Genomic DNA, 17916 nt, shown 5'->3' on the forward strand with positions numbered 1-17916 from the left:
CAAAGACTGGATCCTGTGCGGATGCTAGTGGCCTTGGAAGGCAGCGGCTTTGGAGTGAAGCCTGGTACCTGAAAGGTCGAGCCTGGATCCTGTGTGGATGCTAGTGGCCTTGGAAGGCAGAGGCTTGAGGAATAGTCCTGAAAGGCAGAGCCTGGATCCTGTGTGGATGTCAGTGGCCTTTGAGGGAACAACGGCTGGAGACCCCTACCTGGGAAGCCACAAAGCCACAGTGGTGGCGGATTAAATGGACTGCAGCAACTAAACCCGGCAAAGGTAATACACTTTGTTACATGGACTGTGTTATGGTCATTGATAGTATTACCTTGCTGAAGGCTGTGTCCTGGGCCAATTGGGCCTGTCTGCTATTTGAGAGACTCCCGGATGTTAAGTGTGTAAACATGCCGGTGACAAACTAAGATGGACATTGTGTGTGAACAGCGGTTTATGAAGTGCCATAATAAACTGCTGTATTGTGAAAATACCGGAAGGACATTGCACGTGTGCTTAATTGACCCGGTGCAGCGAGTATCCCCCAGTATGATGACTAGTGCTGCCTTACATATGGTTCGAGGATGCGGGCAACGACAGCCCGGTTGCTAGCGTCAACGGCACAGGACGACGAGTGTGGATAAAGCATCTTGCGGCAACTCGGCGGGGTTGCGAAGATTGGCATCGCACTCAAACCTGGTTTGCTGTGGCTCGGCCTGGCTCACGAAGATTAAAGCATCTTGCGGCAACTCGGCGGGGTTGCGAAGATTATCGTCGCACTCAAACCTGGTTTGCGGTGGCTCGGCGGGGCCACGAATATTTTTTCCCAGAAGTAGCGGTGAAGTTCTAGTGTGAACAGCGTACCGCGATGGCTGTGAGCAAAGCAGCAGATCTGTCTGGAGCTATTGAGCGGTTGAAGGGCCGGTTGGGACCGGAGAGGTCTGAGAGAGCTCTGCTGCTGGAAGAGCAGTTGAAGCAGGAAGAGCTTCAGAGACGGGCCGCTGAGAGGCGAGTAACTGAGCTGGTTGATCGTCTGGAAACCACTGGTGAGACCGAAACGTCTTGGTACAAGTGCCTCGTAGAGGTACCCGAGGACTTGAGGGAAGAATGCACCCGTGAGTTCGTGCATGAAGAGTTTAAGAAGGCTGTGGGAGCCTGTGTACTTGACCTCTGAAGCTAAACAGCTGGTGGTTCTGTCCATGACCGAAGTCACAGTGAAGAGGGTGGCGATCCTAAGTGATATGCATTGGCGATGTATTCGCACAAAGCGGTTTCTCCGGTTGAAGACGGAACAAGCCGTTAGACAACTGGAGCTGATGAGGAAAGCTCACAGTATGCGTGAAGAGGTCATCCGGGTGCCTCATGTTCTGGTGAGAAAGCTCATTGGGAGAAGCGGTCGAGCCATGCAGATGATGGTCAAGAAGTCTGGTGTGGTGTGGTGAAAGTAAGCAGTCCACGTGATCATCAGGACTGGATACCAGACGAAGACGGCATGGTGTCCTTCTCCGCTGTAGGAACAGAAGAAAGCCTAGAATATATACGCATGCTTATTGAGTACCGAGTGACCTACCTGCGAGAGGTAGAATAGTTGAATCTCGCTAGACTGCGAGTGGATAGACCGCATCATCTGAGTAACAGAAGATGGCAGCCGTCTAGAAATTACGAGACCAGACAGAGAAAGGGCCCCCTACATAACAGAACTGCTATAGCTGGAGTTAGGGACCTTTCAAGATGTCCTGAGAGTAGTGGGCGTGGGTTTAGAGGTAGTGAGACCTCCAGTAACTCAGGTTTGAGCAGCCCATACAAACGACCCAATAGAGGACGGGACATTACGGAGTCGAACCGGACCTTAGATACCAGGGCATGTGAGTCACACTGCTGTATGACTGACCGCTGGGAGCGGGGGAGGTCTGACAAGATTATGACTGACCGCTGGGGGCGGGGAAGACCTGGCAAGGTTACGACCCGGAAAGGTGACCTGATGAAGTCAGTGACAATGACAAATGGTAGGTCCCTAAGGAATGGGCTAATGTCGTTGACTAAGGTTCCAGGGGCTGAGTAGCACAATTGTAAAGTACATGGTCTCTATGTGAGCAGGGGGTTATAATGTTATTGTGTATATTATGTGTTCAACCCCACAAGTTTGAACAGAGGGGGGGATATGTAATGCAGCAGCTTGCTAGCATTACTGTATATGGTCCAGGATGTGTTTACCTGACCATGTACCTTCCCCTTTAACTGACTGGTCACATGACCGTGACATCACACAGGTCCTTATGCACACAGTTAAGGTCCTGTCAGTATGTGTGTGTGTGTGTGTGCACAGGATATATAAACCCTGGTGATTTGAGACAGGTGTTCGGTGTGAGGCGTGAGGCCTGTGCTCCGTATGTGTGGGAGACCGTTTGTGAGAGGCCTAGTGAGGCCGAGTGAAGCCTGACAGCCTGAAAGGCAAAGACTGGATCCTGTGCGGATGCTAGTGGCCTTGGAAGGCAGTGGCTTTGGAGTGAAGCCTGGTACCTGAAAGGTCGAGCCTGGATCCTGTGTGGATGCTAGTGGCCTTGGAAGGCAGAGGCTTGAGGAAGAGTCCTGAAAGGCAGAGCCTGGATCCTTTGTGGATGTCAGTGGCCTTTGAGGGAACGACGGCTGGAGACCCCTACCTGGGAAGCCACAAAGCCACAGTGGTGGCGGATTAAATGGACTGCAGCAACTAAACCCGGCAAAGGTAATACACTTTGTTACATGGACTGTGTTATGGTCATTGATAGTATTACCTTGCTGAAGGCTGTGTCCTGGGCCAATTGGGCCTGTCTGCTATTTGAGAGACTCCCGGATGTTAAGTGTGTAAACATGCCGGTGACAAACTAAGATGGACATTGTGTGTGAACAGCGGTTTATGAAGTGCCATAATAAACTGCTGCATTGTGAAAATACCGGAAGGACATTGCACGTGTGCTTAATTGACCCGGTGCAGCGATTATCCCCCAGTATGATGACTAGCGATGCCTTACAGTGCCCACTATGCATTTATTAAGCATTTCCGCAGTGGCAATTCCGCTGCAGAAACGCTTAAAAAAACTCTTGGTAGAAGGTCTGGAATGTTCCCCAATGTTGTGAAGGGAATAAAAAGGTGCCAACGTGACTTTCTAAAGAAGTTTGGAGGTCGAAACCTGCTGTCCAAACCGTATAATCTGGAATGTACAGGAACATTACTGGATAGGCATGATGGAGCACGTCCGAAACTGTCTAAGGAAACAATTCAAGATGTGAAACAGCGACTTCTGGCATCTCAACGTAAATCAGTGCTCAGACTTTCCCAGGAGACAGGCATGTCATATTCCACATGTCACCGAGCGGCCAAGGAAGGTCCTGTTCGGCCGTACGGAGTCATGGTACTGATTTAACACCTGGATTTTTTCCTTTGGGGCCATTTGAAGGGTCGGGTGTACAGTAACAAGCCACGAACATTACAGGCCTCCGAGAGAACATACAGCGAGAATTCAGGCTATGACCCCAGACTTCCTGCGGAAAACATTCAACAATATGGATCGACGCATGTTGGATGCGAACGGTGGATATTTTTAAAACCTGCTTTAAAACATCAGTTTCTCAGGAACAAACGTATGTACAGTCAAAATATCAGTACGACAGATCATCTCTTTTAGAAGTTACAGCAATTTTCCGGGTAAAGTAGCGAGTGAATCGCCCTGTATAATGTAACTTTTCTGAGAGCAAATGAGAGAAAACTGACACCGATGCGTGTGGAGTCTATTACATTGGGGGAGATGTAGAAAAACCAATGCAGAGGAAAAGAGCAGCAGTTGCCCTTTTCTACCACTTAGTTTCTAGCTCCCATTCTGCTAAAGCCATTTTTTTTTTTTTTTTTAGTTATTCGCTTTTGACGTTTGCTGCAAGTGTAGATACATTTTCCTCATCCCTGCATGTGAAGGAGATGCACAGCTGTCATTGTATGGAGGCTATTCTCCCCTCCATGCCCCCAGTACATGCGGGATCTGGCAGGCATCTGTGCCGTTATGCCATGTGAGCACTGCAACCAATCGGCCTCTGCTTCACTCACTTACTTTGCACATAACTTATGTCCGGAGGAGGTTGGAGAGCAGCGGCAGCAGCTCTCTTCTTATGGGTGTCCATTTCGTCCAAAGGAAGTGAGTGAAGCTGCTGCTGATTGACTGACTGCAGGGCTCACTTGGCGTAACATTACCCGATCCTCGGGAGACCTGGCAGCCACATCACAGGAATGGAATCGGCACCAGAGGGGAGTATATGCTGTTCTTATTTTATACAGAGTGTGCAAGTAGTGGGCAATCCATTAAGTTTGTACATCTGCATGTGTATGATGTCTCATTAAACGTGTGTGTCAACCTTCCTTTGACAGAGATCCACCTCCCCTGTAACCAGACTGTATGATATTGTGGCCGTCTATCCTACAACAGAAAAGCTGTTCCATGTACGTATTTTTGCTGTAGGGTCTTTACTCCTCTTTCACAGACTTAAGTACCGTAACTGAATTACGGGCATGTTATGATTTTGGCATGTCTTTTCACTAACTATATATGCAATTCCTTGAAGGGTCAATCCCATATAGGACCTTTGTAGCCTTTCCACAAACTTATCATAACTGTTTGACCTCTGTTCTTCTGATGTTCAACATCTGCATCATAATGACTGGAGATACTTTAACCCGTATAGTTAAACGAGACACCTTCACATTCCACCTCCAGAAGCTTACATCCTATTCTACCACTTTAGACATTAATATGGTCCTGCAACGGGCACGCCGATGTCTCTGATAGGCCAGTAGGTTTTATAGCTATTATGGTGCAGGGAACCAGTGGCTCTCTGCCCCACAATACATTTCATCTGAATATGCGTCCCAGAATGCACATCCAACTGAAAAAAGCTCTAGCCTTGGCGGGCCCTCTTTCTCCAGGTAGGGGACCTGGTTGCAGATACATTTCTCTGACTGCAAACCTTACTCCCCCGGCCTCATTGACTCCATTTTTACACTGTGTTAAATCGTTAGTTAACTGCTAAAAAGCCACAAAGGGGACGGCTATCAGAAAGGCATGATTGCATCTATTATTGCATAGACTGCAGTAGCATGGTGCCAGCTTGATAGGCAACAATCTGATGACCATTTCCCTTTCAACTCTATAATGTGAGAAATCCGTTATTGCTATACTGCTATTTAATGATGTGTAGTGGACATCGGACATTTTTGCCAGCATTAAAATGTCTTCTATCTTCTTGTGACAGGCCGCATGTACCAACATAGACGTGGATATGATCTGCATCAATGTAACGGAAAAGTCACCATTTTTCTTCAAGAGGCCGTCTATAAATTCTGTAAGAAAAGTGTTCTATTGTATCAGGTTTTTTTTCCTCCTTCTGCTTTTTCTGTCTCACGTTTTTCAATAGAATAGAATCTATACCTGGATACTTGGTGGGTTATTTGGTTGTACATTTTTATAATTTGTATAATAATGCAGAAAGTCTTCTAAGGAGTTCAGTGTCCTGCAATCTGGTGCTTATAGAATATGACTATAGATTAATATTACACACTGTAAAGGTTCCCCTATGCAAAATGAAGTATTTTTATTTGTGCATTTTATTACAATGTGTTATATTCCAGGCCATCGAGCGAGGCATCTTTTTTGAGCTGATTTATTCACCTGCAATCAAAGATTCCACTATAAGACGCTATACGATTTCTAATGCAATCAACTTGATGGAAATCTGCAAAGGGAAAGTAAGTAATGATCTAGTATCATAGTGCACATAGGTTTCAGTGTGCGCTTTCTCAATGTGTATTGCAGTGTCTGTTTACTATAGGGTTTCTCAATGGTATACGTCATATGCTGTGCATAAGGCAGAATTCAGACAATGCGTGCTGTGAGGCGTCAACCAACCTGTGGTCGGACTGTGCATTGTAGTCGAGCAGTCTTTCTACGTATTAATTTTTTTCTTTTTTTAATGTTGCAACTTATGGGTGAAAATGCCATGTACCAATATCATGGCATTTGTGAATACGGTGGGGAATCCCCCCTGCTGTATACCTTGAGAACTCAGCCTATAAAGCTATGTATGTGTGTATGTATGTGTGTATGTATGTGTGTGTGTGTGTGTGTGTGTGTGTTCTTCTAGTTGCTAAAATTAGAAAAGTAAATTTGCACAGCAGATACTTATTTAATATTGACTAGCCGATGAAACCCCTTTTTAGATGTTATTAAAATGCATTTCGGCACTAGGCACTTTGTTCATACGACCATGCTGATGTTTCCAGCAGCAGGTGAGAACCTCAGGCTCGCAGTAATGGATTGCCAGGGCTAGAAGAATGTTCAACTGTTGGATCCAATTACAGGATTTGAGACCCCCTGATGCTCCTTTGGGATAACAACCTGCTGATTTTTATCTATTTGGCCACTTTGAAGGTTTCTACCTATAGCAATTCATTGTTGTCATAATGGCCTTTATGGGCAAAACCGTGTAAATAAATCACAGTAACCTCAGGACAACCTGAGGGGTGTACACAAAAACAGCACATAAGCCATAGTGCCCATAAATGCCAGTTGTAGTGGGCATGGTTTTGGGATTTCCTCCCTGTCAGCTATGGAAGTATTTTAATAATCCTATATATGCAAACATTGGAGCCATTATCATACCACAAGGCACAATCTTTATATGGAGCAATCACTGTACATAAAGATTAAAAGTCCATTTACACCACCCGACTTGTCATTAATTACCTATTGACTGTCATTAAGTAGCTTGTTTAACACGGGCAGATCACATTTAATATTACATCTGTCATTATTCTCGGCGGTTCAAGTCATGATTACACAGGACAGTGTGCTGCCGACAATGGTTTTTCGTGTTGCATTTCTGCTGATAAATGAGTGTTTTGCTTGTTCACCAACCTGTTTTACCCTCAAGATTATCATGAAACGTGCATTCCTAAGAACTGGCACTTTTAAAGATTATTCTCAAGCTGTCTCCCGAGCAGCTCATACCTCTCCAGTTTCCTTACTTTCTGGTAGGGCAGGTGCTCCTTCAGTGACTGTTCTGGTGAGCAGCAGAGCTGTAGAGTTAGTAGAAGTATAAAGCTCGGCACAAGGTCTGTTTAACAAATTCAGCTTTCTGTGGATTGTTCTGTCACTGTATTTACATATAGAGATAATACTGCATTTAAACAAGCACATAGCTCCAGACAGTGAGAGCCTTTTTCCTGAGCTGTGCTTTTACTGCCAGGATTGTGATCTACAGGATTAAGAATAGCACAGTCAGGAGCTGAGCAAGAGGAGAAGGGAGATGAGCAGCTAACTGTTGTATGGAAATCAATAGGCTGTAGAGAGCTGACTGGGATGTTAGGAGTTAACTCTTCTCCTTGAATGTAACTCCTGATCACACTTGGCCTTGGTCTGGCCAGGCATTTTGTAGCCAAGCTCCATTCAAACAAACTGTACACTATGTAAGATATAAGCTCTCACAGCAGGAGAATGACAGCAGATTGCAATTGACTTGCTTTTTCTAAGCTACTTTCTTACTTTCATGCTAATTAAAGCAATTTAATATCTTGAAAATACTCCTTTAAGGACCCTAACCGCTAACATATGGCCATGTATAATGTTGAGTAGAAACACTAGTGTATAAGAGTCTTAATTTATATTTATTTTATTTTTTTTTTAAAAAAACCTTCCACTGTTCCAAGTCCTAGAACATTTTTTTACATATTCTGACCAATAACCTATCCAAATGTGTCATGAATGTGTGAAAGATGGGGATCTTTTTTCCATAAATCTCATAGACTTTAATGAGGACTAAGTGTATCACACAAGCTTGGAATATTTTAGTGCTTCATTTAAAAGGGTTTTCTGTGTCCATATTTTTTTTAGCTCTATGTAAACACAATAAATCTGCGTTCCTTGCTCCACAACCGACTTTCTACCGCTGCTCCTGGTGATTGCTTACAAGCTGCAGCAGTGACATCATGACTACAACAGAAGTGACCGCTGCAACCAATTACTGAGCTCAGCAGTTTGTTCAGTCTAGATCGGCTTCCCCTACTCTGAGCCGGCGTTGGGGCAAGGAAAAGGGAGTTCAGCTGATTTTATTATAGTGCATGCTGAAGGGGTGAAACAAATTTAAAATTGAAAACTCTTTAAATGAGCTCTTCTAAAGGGGAACTCCAGGATCAGACTAATACTTCCAAAGTATAAAAACTATCCCCCTGATTATTCAGCGGTATGTGGCTTTGCAGTATTGTGATTCTTCTTGGCTGATGTCACAATGACTCGGCACAACGACTCGCTCAGGACTGTGACTTGTGCTATGTTGGACTATAGATCAGAAAGCGATAGGGAGGATGGAGCAGGACACAACATGGATGCTACAGCAAAGAGTACTGTGAACTACTGGCACGACGCTCTGCCGCAACCCCAGGTTCCAAACTATCAGAGAAGTGGATACTGGAATACTGTTTTTATCTGCGTTCTGTCAATTTTTATGTGGATGCACTCTTGTTGTGCCTGAGGCATCTTTCACACATCCTGATATTTCCGGTACTGGAAAAAATAGTACCGGAGATGTCCGTGTGTACCTGTGTGACAACCGTGTGCCACATCAGAATCACACGTACTGGCGCCTGGAAATCATTGGTACAGTTAGCGCTGTCCCCAGCTGATGGGTGCTAGAGGAATCTCTCATCATTGTCCCCTGCTTGTGTTGCAATCAGTGCAAGCAAGGGACAATGTTGAGAGTAGTATTCTGCTCCCGATGTCTCCAACAAGTGTAAAAATAAGAATAAAACACATTATACTCACCTTTATACCTAAGTCCCTGAAGCCATTGTCCTGTAAACAAACCAAAAATAAAGAACAATATTCCTCACCTGTCCAAAGATTAAATAATCCAGTGTCCCATGCCGTAATTCATCTGACCGACATTTATTAATCAGCATGAGCGGTGGCTTGAGGTGACCGCAGACACTGACGAAAAAATGTAGGTCAGATGGATTACTGTGTGGGACATTAAATTATCAACATTGGACGGGTGATTAATATTCTTTTTTTTACTTTTGGTTTGTTTACAGGGGACAATGGCTTCAGGGAATTGGGTGTAAAGGTGAGTATAATATGTTTATTTTATTCTTATTTTTACTCTTGTTGGAGACAGTGGGAACTGAATACTATTGTCCCTTGCTTGTGCTGATCGCAGCACAAGCAGGGGACAATGATGAGAGATTCCTATAGCACTTACTGTACCGCTGATTCCCAGGCGCCAGTACGTGTGATACTGATGACACACTGATGTCATCAGTGTGCACGTGTATGGGACGTTGTGAGGTGTGCAAAAAAAAAACCCCAAAAAAACGTTGTTTTGCCCACAGACACACGGTCCATGGAAATACACTGAATTGCGCAAACCCATTCATTTGAATGGGTCTACGTGTGTATGTGTCTGCAGTACATGTGAAAACTGTCATCACACGTACTGGAGACACTGACATGTGAAAGAGACCATAGTGCAAGTACCATAATGTCATAGCGAGGTATTTATGATGGAAAATATAAGTTGAGAAAGTGAATTGTGCACTCATGATTGTTTTCGTGAATAGGGTAGTGCCATAAGAATGAGACTGACGAACCACAGACACAATACTGCACAGTAGCGGAATATAATGTCACGTCGAGGAAGAAAGTGTTTGATTCCTGGTATAATGTTAATTTACTGATCATGTTTTTCTTTTTTTATTTTAGAATGTTATTTTATCTAGTGGAGCAGAAAAGGTAAGTTCACTGTAAGCCACGAAAGAGCGGGCATTGCCAGTGTTCACTGTCCTACATACTCACAAACCATGGGCAAATACATTACAGCATAAAGTGATAACTAAAAACCCAGTGCCTGGTGGATGGATAGAGGCCCCACTGCACCCCCCCCCCTAGTGTCTGCCATCTTTTGACCTCGTAAGAGATCTGTATTGCAGTGTGTAGTACACAATTACCAAAGTATTGTACATAGTCATGACTTGTACGTTAGTTTCTTGGGTGAGCTAAGAAAAAAAGTGAAAGAAAAATCCAAATTTCATTTTAACTTCATTATCCCATTTGTAAAAAAAAAAATCTTTATTAATTTTAAGGGTTTGCATTACTTATCCCACACCGTGAACACAATAAAAAAAAGTACAAAAATGCCAGAATAATTTTTTTTTGCTGTTTTTTTAATCATTCTGGCAAAAATTGGATTAAAAACTGCCAAAAAGTTGTGTGTAACCCAAAATAATACCAGTAAATACACCAGATCGCCCCATAAAAACAAGTTGTAACACAGCTCGGTTGATGACAAATTTAAAAAAAGTTATTTCTCAGAATATTTAATTTTTACGTTTCATTTTTTAAACTCCGTAAGACACAAAAAGACATCCAATTTTAATTGCTGGTAGGAGCTAAAGATACCAAATATGATCGTTACTGTACAAGAAATGATGTAAAAGCACAAGTCAATGAATGGTGGTTTATAGCAAAGTGTGTGAAAGACTGTGCTGTCTGTAAGAGACCTTATTTCACTGCTAGACTGCAGGTGGTCGGTAACCTAGACAACAAGCGGTAAACAATCAAAGTAAAAGCGCTCCGTTTTTGAGAATCTTTCATTGCAAAGCTGATGCACTTTGCCATGTTGCCTATTTAACAAGATGAGACAAACCCTTTGATTCTAATGAAGCTACCCCTTTTAAAAAGTAAATGGACACTGATCGGATGATGTGTTCTGTCTGCTTTTTCACTGACCCATTGGATGAGTCCCTATGATCAAAAATGATGTTTGCTTGTTTGAGGTTGTTTTTTGTTTTTTTTTACATGTGCTTTAGTCCACTAAAAAAAAAGAAAACCGCTCCAGACTACAATGGGGATGTGCTCGATCTGTAAAAAGCTGACCTCTGTATGAGGCTTAGGTGATGTTCACACACGTTGGGTTTTTCAGCTTTTATGCAAATTTTCAGGTGCATTTTGCAGTACCAGCAAAGTCTATGAGAAACCAGAAATCTGTTCACACATCTTGTTGTTCTTTTTTTTTTTTGCTTTGGGTTTTTGGACAATAGAGAATGTCACTTCTTTCAGTGTTTTTTCACCCATAGGAAGTAATGGGTGGTGAAAAAACGCAGGTAATTTTTTTTTTTTTTTTTTTTTTTTTTTTTTTCATTGTTTTTGATAGCAAAATAGAATGGGGTTCTTTTTTTTTACAGAACTTTATGTACATGCATAAATTGAAAAGGAAAAAAAAACCAGCAAGACCTGCGATTTTGACGCAGCTGATTTCCTGCCAGAGATCAGTTTTGCTGCAGATTTCTGACATAAAAAAAATACAACCTGTGGGAACATAGTCTTAAGTTTAAAAAGTATATGTGATAAGATAAAAGTTACAGAAGAAGCATAAAAGTGATAAAATTGTAAATTACCTTGCGGGCTGTTTCAGAAGCAATGCAGTAAGTCGTCCAAGGCTGACCACAACTAGCTGACTAGATCCACTGCTGGTCTTGGGCCCCTAATATCTTGTGTTTCTTTTACAAGCAATATAGTTTCAACAATTTGGACTTTCCCAAATACATCCCCGTCTACGTAATGTATGTCTCTCAGGACTGTTGATATTCTCCACATGGCTACATCCATCTAGTGATAAGAAGCACGGAGATTCCTTGGCTTTGCAGTTGCACAACTATTTGATTATGAAATGCAGCCCCGCTCTGGATATATATAGTCATGGCCGAAAGTGTTGGCACCCTTGAAATTGTTTCAGAAAATGAAGTATTTTTCCCAGACAAATTATTGCAATGACATGTGCTTTGTTATACGCATGAGTATTTCCTTTGTGTGTATTGGAACAACACAAAAACATAGATAAAAAAAGCAAATTGTACATAAACGCCAAAAATGGCCCAGACAAAATTTGTTGGCACCCTAAACTTTAATATTTGGTTGCACACCCTGTGGAATAAATAACTGTAATCAGTCGCTTCCTATAACCATCAACAAGCTTCTTACACCTCTCAGCTGGAATTTTGGACTACTCTTTTCTATTGCAAACTGCTCCAGGTTTCTCTTATTTGAAGGCGTCTTCTCTCAACAGCAGTTTTAAGATCTCTACAGATGTTCAATGGGATTTAGATCCAGACTCATTGCTGCCACTTCAGAACTCCCCAGCGCTTTGGTTCCATCCATTTCTGGGTGCTTCTTGAAATATGTTTGGGGTCATTGTCCTGCTGGGAGACCAATGACCTAGGATGCAAACCCAGCTTTCTGACACTGGGCACTACATTGCAACCCAAAATCCTTTGGTAATCTTCAGATTTCATGATTCCGTGCACACAGTCGAAGCACCCAGTGCCAGAGTCGGCAAGAGAACCCCAAAACATCTTTGAACCTCCACCATATTAGACTGTAGGTACTGTGTTCTTTTCTTTGTCTGCCTCATTGCATTTTCAGTAAACAGTAGAATCAGGTTCTTTACCAAAACGACTCTATCTTGGTCTCCTCTGTCCACAAGACGCTTTCCCAGAAGGATTTTGGCAAACTGCAGTCTAGCTTTATGTCTCGGTGTCAGCAGTGGAGTCATCCTGGGTCTCCTGCCATAGCGTTTTGTTTCATTCAAATGCTGACTGATAGTTTGCGCTGACGCTGATGCACCTTGAGCCTGCAGGACAGCTTGAATTTCTTTGGAACTTGATTGGGACTGCTTATCCACCACCCAGACTATCCTGCATTGCCACCTTTCATCAGTTTTTCTCTTCCATCCAAATCCAGGGAGATTCACTACAGTGCCATGGGTTGTAAACTTCTTGATTTATGTTGCGCACTGTGGACAAAGGAACATCAAGATCTCTGGAGATGGACTGGTAACCTTGAGATTGTCACACAGTTCTCTTCTCCTCGTTCTGTTCTCCATGCTTAGTGTGGCACACACAATGCAAAGATTGAGTCTACTTCTTCCCTTTTTATCTGGTTTCAGGTGTGATTTTCATATTGCCAACACTTGTTACTTGCCACAGGTGAGTTTGAGTGAGCATCACATGCTTGAAACAAAGTTTTTTACCCACAATTTTGGAAAGGCACCGACAATTTTGTCCAGCCCATTTTTGGGGTTTTGTGTGAAATTATGTCCAATTTGCCCTTTTTTCAGGATTGTTGTCTTTTTTTTTTTCTTTTTTTTTTTTTTATGGTGTTACAATACGCACAAAGGAAATAAACATGTAGAACAAAGTGTGTAATTACAGTAATTTTCTAGGAGAAATACTTAATTTTCTGGAAAAATTTCAAGGGTGCCAACACTTTTGGCCATGGCTGTATACTTTTACTACACTCAATGTAAGGAGTAACAACCCAAATATAATCTGCTGTATACCTGAGACCTATTTATCAAAATAAAAATGGTCTTTGTGCCCCGTTGCAACCAGTAACAGAGCAGCTTTCATTTTACCACAGCAGTTTTTGAATATAAAAATGAGCGCTGATTGGTTGCTGTGGACAACAAAGACTAGGCCTCATTTATCAAAACTGTCTGAAGGTATATTTGCACTTTGTCTTTTTAGAGCTGAAAATTATGCTAACAAAACACTCAAAAGGGTGAACAAATTAATTTCTATGTTAAAGAATCTTCCTGTTTGTATTATGCAGTGTGTTCTGTCTTTTACATTTTTTTTTTTAAACTCTTCTGGCTTTCAAAAAACGCCAAGCATTTAAAAGTAGCATGTACACAATCGAGCCTTTTTTTTTTCTTTCCCCAGTTTTCTGCCACAAAAAAAAAAGCTGAGGGAAAAAATTTAAAGAAATTTTTAACGCTCACGAAAAGACCAAAAAAGCTAGCAAGACTCAAGTTTACAAAACTGCAGAGAACCGGAGCGTTTCCTGAAGCGTCTTGTGCTTGAAAAACAGTTGTTTTTAAATGTCAGAATCAGAAGTAGTGTGAACATGCCCTAACAGTAAAAGTTTTACTTGCCCATAGCGACCAATCGGAGATCAGCTTTCATTTTTCCAGTGCAGTTTTACAAATGGAAGCTGCAGTCTGATTGTTGCGGACAAGACTCTTATTGTAAGAATTTTAATAAATGAGGCTCTTTTATTTCTGTTAATGTTGATGATTATGGCTTACAGCCAATGTAAACACAAAAGTCATTATCTCAGTAAACTAGAATAATTAACAAAAAACACCTGCAAAGGCTTCCGATGCGTTTAAAAAGGTCCCTTAGTCTGTTTCAGTAGGCTCCACAAGCATGGGAAAGACTGCTGACTTGACAGATGTCCAGAAGGCAGTCATTGACACACTCCACAAGGAGGGTAAGCCACATAAGTGCATTGCTAAAGCAACTGGCTGTTCATAGGGTGCTGTATCCAAGTATATTAATAGAAAGTTGAGTCGAAGGAAAAAGTGTGGTAAGAAAAGGTGCACAAGCAACCGGGATAACCGCAGCCTTGAAAGGATTAAGAAAAGGCCATTCAAAAATTTGGGGAGATTCACAAGGAGTGGACTGCTGCTGAAGTCATTGCTTCAAGAGCCACCACACACAGACGTATCCAGGACATGGGCTACAAGTGTCACATTCCTTGTGTCAAGCCACTCATGACCAATAGACAACGCCAGAAGCGTCTTACCTGGGCCAAGAAGAAAAAGACCTGGACTGTTGCTCAATGATCCAAGGTGTTGTTTTCAGATGAAAGTAAATTTTGCATTTCATCTGGAAATCAAGGTCCCAAAGTCTGAAGGAAGAGTGGAGAGGCCACAATCCAAGCTGCTGGAGGTCTAGTGTGAAGTTTCCACAATCAGTGATGGTTTGGGGAGCCATGTCATCTGCTGGTGTAGGTCCACTGTGTTTTATCAAGACCAAAGTCAGCGCAGCTGTCTACCAGGAAATTTTAGAGCACTTCATGCTTCCCTCTGCCGACAGCTTTTTGGAGATGGAAATTTCATTCTCCTGCAGGACTTGGCACCTGTCTACACTGCTAAAAGTACCAATACCTGGTTTACACACAACAGTATCACTGTGCTTGATTGGCAGCAAACTCGCCTGACCTTAACCCCATAGAGAATCTATGGGGTATTGTCAAGCGGAAGATGAGACACCAGACCCAACAATGCAGACGAGCTGAAGGCTGCTGTCAAAGCAACCTGGGCTTCCATAACACCTCAGCAGTGCCACAGGCTGATCGCCTCCATGCCACGCCGCATTAATGGAGCCCCGACCAAGTATTGAGTGCATTTGCTGAACATACATTTCAGTAGGCCAACAGTTTGGATTTTAAAAACATTTTTCAAGCTGTTGTTATAAAGTATTCTAATTTACTGAGATAACGACTTTTGTGTTTTCATTGGCTGTAAGCCATAATCATCATTTACAGAAATAAACACTTGAAATAGATCACTCTGTATGTAATGACTCTATATAATATGAGTTTCACTTTTTGTATTGAAGAACTGAAATAAATTAACTTTTTGATGATATTCTAATTTTGTTAGAAGCACCTGTATATGTTCTACCAGAAAATAGAGCTGAATCAAGTATACTGTATGCGGAAAATCACCGTACACGGAGGACGTGGTATTACGAACTTCATTTTCCATTATCTGCTGTATGGTACGGCGTCCGCTCAAGGTTTCCCTGATCGCTGTCTGGATCTACTACTAAAACTTAATTTAGACGTCCACGCTGACTGCAATACCTGGGAAAAGTAATAGGCATTTGAGGCTGAGTGGTCTGAACACTGACTTTTAAATTCATTCTAGGGGCTTGTGCACACAACCGTATTTTGAGTCCAAGTGCTGTCTTGGACTCAAAATAAAATAAAAATAAAAAAATTTAAAAAAAAAAGGATCGCACCTCTACCAATGTAATTCAATGGGGCAGTGCCGATGAACGATTTTTTTTTTCCCCTTGACTGATTTGGGGTGAAAAAGAAAAAAAATCACAGCACGCCTGAGTTTCCTTCTTGAATCAGATGAGACTCGCCCATTCACGTCTAAGGCACAAAAAATCGGATGCCTCAAATCCTCGGATTTTTATGGATACATTTGCAATTCTGTAACATAGGAAACTAAATGATTAATAACTACTATAAAAATAACAGCTTGTATACGGATTGCATATGGATGACAAGTGGATAAAAATCGTCCCGCTTCTCTGAAGCTCTGAATGATTTTTTTTATACAGTCGTGTGAACCTACCCTGACAGTAGTATATGCTCCAATAGCTGAGAAATCTATTTAGACATTAATGTCTTTCCTTGAATGTAAATATTTATTATTAGTAGTATTATCTTTATTATATCCTTGTGAACATAGTGATTTCATGATTATTTTTTTGTTTTTTAGCCGTTGGACTTGAGAGGTCCCTATGACGTTGCCACCTTGTATCCTTATTAATTAGATATACATGGAACTGATTTGTTCTCAGCATAACGTCTGCAGGGCTTCATGTGCAGAGCCACTTATAATAGATGAGTTACATGGTACATAGTGGGGTACTGTACTCGCCTTCTCGGGTTGTGCTGGACCACAACACTATTTATGGTGTAATGTGGGAGCAGCTAGATCCAGGTTTGCCGACTAGAAAATAATGCAAAATGATGAAAAGTTTTCATGGGCACTAGAAGTATTTACCCACTGATAATGCTTGTTGCGTATACAAGAAATGTTTTGCGGTGTCCAAAGAACACCGGTTTTGAATCTGAACCAAATTCGTCATCTATCCACAGTATTATCAGGACAGTCCCCATCTGTGTATGTACCAATAAACTTTCTGGAGCGGATTCGGAAATGCGTTCCTTGGACACAATAAACCGGATGGGGGCGGTTGAAGGTACCCTGCCTACCACCACCTCTTTTGTGTCTCGTTTTTTTTTTTTTGTTTGAACAATTTTTGCACCAATTTTGGTGCATATTAAAGGGACCTTGTCGTAAGTTTTAAATCTCAAACAAATGCCATGCAAGTACAGGGATTTTCATTCTGATTAAATGCATACCTTGATTTGTAGGAATCCATCTTGCAATTTCTGAGAGCCAGCATTGAAATTGTATGCAAATGAGCAGCAAGTGCTTTAGGGTGGGACGATGCGCTTCCAGTGCTCCTGCCCTCCAGCCTTATTCCCCACCCGCTGCTTATGTCTGACTGACAGGTCACTCTTGTTTCGGTGATCTGCCTTACTCAATAAGATCTCTCATCCGTGCTTGGGGCGGTACATGCCCAGGCTGATGCACTGGGTCTTGCAGCGCCATGAGGACCTTTATTGCCCATGCACTGCCCCAGGCACTGATGCCACTTGCAATCTTGGTAGGAAAAGTAGATCACTGAAGTGAGATACAGTTAAAGAGGAATACCCTTGACCATCTTGTTGTTTTATGACCTGTCAGTCCTGGCCAAGTCTCTATGTGGCCAGCTGATCTGTGAAGTATGATCTGGTGTCTTTATCTCCATGCTGTAGGTAAATCGTATTACATGGCAGCTCTGGTCAGAGAAGCAGGGATATAAGCAATAATATCCTGATACTGTCCTTATAATTGGCTAAATCAGCAAGTAGATGATAGTAGCGCTTGTCTTATAAATGCCCGATCACGGGGAGAGCTGAAATATGGCCGCTCTTGTCTCCAGTATATGTGGCTCGAATTTTGATTTTGCTTCTAATGACTGGTTTTCTTTTTAAATTGTCACATTAAGAAACTTTTTCTGTGTAAAATCCTGAATCTAATACTAGAGGTTTGCTGTTTGGCTTGCCCGAAAGATCTTCCAAGGCTGCGCTGTCTACCAACTGTCGGGCGGCCCTATTACATGGTGGTAAGTTCACGTAATACAATATCCAGTTAACATCATGTCATATCCAAGACACCTCTAAGAACAGCGCATTGGTGACCACCACTGATTTCCAGAATGAA

The 17916-nt window shown here is 42.3% G+C and overlaps 1 protein-coding gene across 4 annotated transcripts in view; it reads left to right on the forward strand.

Annotated features, from left to right (window-relative positions):
* Window positions 1–17916, forward strand: part of RPP30 (ribonuclease P/MRP subunit p30) — a 37799-nt gene that overhangs the window by 18884 nt on the left and 999 nt on the right. For all 4 annotated transcript variants that reach the window (XM_073685547.1, XM_073685548.1, XM_073685546.1 and 1 more), the window contains 6 exons: window positions 4385–4456; window positions 5266–5355; window positions 5642–5758; window positions 9765–9794; window positions 16360–16397; window positions 17739–17818. In XM_073685547.1, coding sequence (XP_073541648.1) covers window positions 4385–4456; window positions 5266–5355; window positions 5642–5758; window positions 9765–9794; window positions 16360–16397; window positions 17739–17818 — 427 coding nt within the window. The remainder of the gene's footprint in view (window positions 1–4384; window positions 4457–5265; window positions 5356–5641; window positions 5759–9764; window positions 9795–16359; window positions 16398–17738; window positions 17819–17916) is intronic.

Source organism: Phyllobates terribilis, unplaced genomic scaffold (genome assembly GCF_046119375.1).
Source record: "Phyllobates terribilis strain yellow unplaced genomic scaffold, ASM4611937v1 Scaffold_5__5_contigs__length_657084704, whole genome shotgun sequence".
In the NCBI taxonomy this organism is placed as follows: domain Eukaryota; kingdom Metazoa; phylum Chordata; class Amphibia; order Anura; family Dendrobatidae; genus Phyllobates; species Phyllobates terribilis.